This window comes from Hibiscus syriacus, unplaced genomic scaffold (genome assembly GCF_006381635.1).
Source record: "Hibiscus syriacus cultivar Baekdansim isolate YM2019G1 unplaced genomic scaffold, ASM638163v2 tig00014732_pilon, whole genome shotgun sequence".
NCBI lineage: Eukaryota > Viridiplantae > Streptophyta > Magnoliopsida > Malvales > Malvaceae > Hibiscus > Hibiscus syriacus.
Window position 1 is genome coordinate 63,718 of NW_024062336.1, and position 3,171 is coordinate 66,888.

General features: G+C 34.8%; 1 protein-coding gene across 1 annotated transcript; it reads left to right on the forward strand.

The window, feature by feature from the left end:
- Positions 1 to 505: 505 nt before the first annotated feature.
- Positions 506 to 2,646, forward strand: LOC120207414 (uncharacterized protein At5g01610-like). Its single transcript, XM_039206871.1, has 3 exons — positions 506 to 799; positions 1,395 to 1,449; positions 1,958 to 2,646. The coding sequence occupies exons 1-3, from the start codon at positions 713 to 715 to the stop codon at positions 2,326 to 2,328; spliced, it is 513 nt and encodes a 170-aa protein (XP_039062802.1). The 5' UTR covers positions 506 to 712; the 3' UTR covers positions 2,329 to 2,646.
- Positions 2,647 to 3,171: the final 525 nt, after the last annotated feature.

Genomic DNA, 3,171 nt, shown 5'->3' on the forward strand with positions numbered 1-3,171 from the left:
CCAAGCTATAAGTTCTTATATTTTCAAAATTTTGCACATAGACACCAAATTAAAAAAACCTTTCAATTAAGCCCCCCAAAATTATAAATAGGATAGGTAGGTTAAGAGTCGACTAAAAACGGTAATAATAAATTCGATTGAAAATATTATCAAAAAACAATTTAATATTTTAAGTTGGATGTAACTTAAAATTTTATCTTTTTTTTTTTTAAATTATTTTCGATTATAACCTAAAATGTTACAAAGTTTATCTTATTTATGTTACCAATGATGAAAATATAATATTTTAAATTATAACCTAAAACATTATAAAAATAATATTTTAAGTTAGTTCAACCTAAGATGTAAATCTTTTTGATAATATTTTCGGGGTCGGTCATTATTACCATGTTCTAGCTTCATAATTTTAAAGTATACCGCAGAACTTGCCGAATTTTCAACTAAGATTAAAGAAGAAAGAGTAGACTAAAATAGGAATTAAATAAGGGTTTAGATAGAGTTGTGGGTTTGACTTTAGGCAGCGGAAGAATTGAAGTAAGATGGAGGAAACTTTTACTTAGCGGCTAAGATTAAGAATCTTCCATCTAACAACCAGAAGATTTTAGAGAGAATTACGGAAGATAGTCTTTCTCTCTCTAAATAGCATCCCTTAGATACAAATCTCTCTTTCGACGCAGAGAGACAGTGAGAATCAGAACATAAAATTTCAGAAATGGATCAGATATTGAACAAGGTGGGCTCCTATTGGCTAGGCAAGAGGGCCAACAAGGAGATCGATTCCGTCGGCGACGACCTCAACGTACGCTTTTCCTTTCTCTCTTCACTTCCTCTTCAATTCTTTCAGTTCAATTTTCGATTTTGACCCTCTTCTGCTTTGGAATTTTTGTGAAATCATTAGTTCCCCGAGGGTTTCTGTAGGAATCGATTCAATTCTGATCTATGCGGGTTTCTTTTGTTATTTCATGTAACTGTGACTGGTTGTTTGATCTCGAAATTGAGATTAATCTTCGTATTGCTCTATTTGTTGAAGGTAATTTGCAAAGACTGTTTCTCCCCCATTGTTATTGGAAATTTCAAGCTACGGATAATCGGAAATTTTTTTCCTTGTCTGCTTTGCAACCAATCGTGTGCTAATTTTCGAATATATATATAGAATTTAAGATATTTCTGAGAAAATTTGGAGAACTGCTGTTTTTGTATTGTTTAAAATAATATTGTTCATCTAAAAACTGCTGGGTCCTTATGGAGAAGTATGTTATAAACTCGTTTCATGTTTTCTCCAAATGCTTCAAAGCTCGTATGCTGATGAATATTGATTACCCTTGAGCTGTGCATATCTATCCTTTTTATTAGCGTTCTTCAGGCTAACATCATCTTCCCTCTCTTTTGATCAGTCATTATCCACCAGTATTGAAGGAGGAGCCAAATGGTTGGTTAATAAAATCAAAGGTTTGTCATTCTCTTGCTGAATCGTTTTTCTATTTTCCCTGTGCGATGTTCTACGCTTTATACATAGTTAATGCTATGCTATTCAGAAGGATAGAATTTGTATGCAGTTCATTTCTTATGCCATTCAAAGGTAACGGACACAATGCTGTTAGAAAAATATGCCAACTATTACTCTAAAGTAATCGGTTTTGGAATACCAAGTGGCCACCTAAATTGTGATGATACTCAATAATGTAGAGAATGCCAATAGAAAGCTTCTAGTGTTTTCCATGGCCAACTCTAATTTCAATATATGTAAATTGTCAAAAATGAACATATTGATCCTTGTAATTATTTTTTAACAATACTAAACATTCCCATGAAGCCTTTCTTTTGTCTTTGAGTTGGGGTATTAATGTTATTAACTTGGGGTATACGGACTTCTTGACACTTTATTTGATCCATACTGCACTTCCTCGAGATTTTCCCCAAGATTTTGTTGTTGGCACCGATATTTACCTTTTTACAGGAAAAATGCAAAAGCCGTTACCGGAGCTGTTAAAAGAGTATAACCTGCCTATAGGAATCTTCCCTCGTGATGCTACAAACTATGAATTCAATGAAGAGACTGGGAAGCTCACTGTTTTTATTCCAGCAATATGTGAAATGGGATATAAGGACTCGTCCGTTCTGCGCTTCTTCACCACCGTGACGGGGTATCTGGAGAAAGGAAAACTGGCTGATATAGAGGGAATGAAGACAAAAGTGTTTGTATGGGCTAAAGTAACTAGCATCACATGTGAAGGATCGAAGCTCTATGTTACAGCCGGAATGAAGAAAAACAGGAGTAGAGAGGCGTACGAAGTTTCCAGGGATGGAGTAAGTGTAGATAAGTTTTAAAGCGGTTAGAATGACCGGATGACCGTATCAATATTTTGTCCTTTCTCGTAGCTTATGAACCTTAACACTTTTGCCTACATAATAATGTAAGTTTTAGTATTCAAGTGTAAAGACGGGTTGTTATTGTGGTAAGGGTTTATTATGTTTGTAATGCCGTGAACCTTGTGTATTAAGATGATATGAAAGGTGGGTGCTTTAGAGTAACCTCCGGCACTCTGTTTTGATTAGTATGTGGCGTTATCTTATAAAGCCATATTTGTTCGCAGGAAAAGGAGTTGAACCGACCCCAAAGCAACAAAATGGATAATTTATAGTCTTGCACAGTGCTGTATCTTGAAAGTAAAGATATGGGTACCCTACAAGCCAACCAAAAAAAAAAAAAAAAAAAAAAAAACCTTGGGCATAGCATTTTACGTCCATTATGGCAAAAGTTTCCTCTAGATCACAGCTGCTTATGACTATGGATGGCAACTGGTTGGGTTTTTGGTTGACCCGATCCGAAAAATACATCATCCATCTGAACATAACTCGACCCGACTCGGTATAAATTAAAGATTTAGTTTAAAAAATAATAAAAATTTTAAGTAAATTACAGTATTATTTTCGATTCAGTTTGAATCAGAGATTTTCATCCGAACCCGTCTGACCTAATTTCACCCCTTAAAAATCAGACACGACCTAAACCCAAACTTCTTTTAGAAAGGTCCGAAGCGATCGAGTTATATAAGGTTGGAACCCATAGGATGTGTGAAATTACCATCCCTACTTACGAACCTGTAGTTGTCTAAGCTGTAATTCAATTTCAGAATCAAATTAAGAAGTTGCTAGGTATTTTTAGTTGTA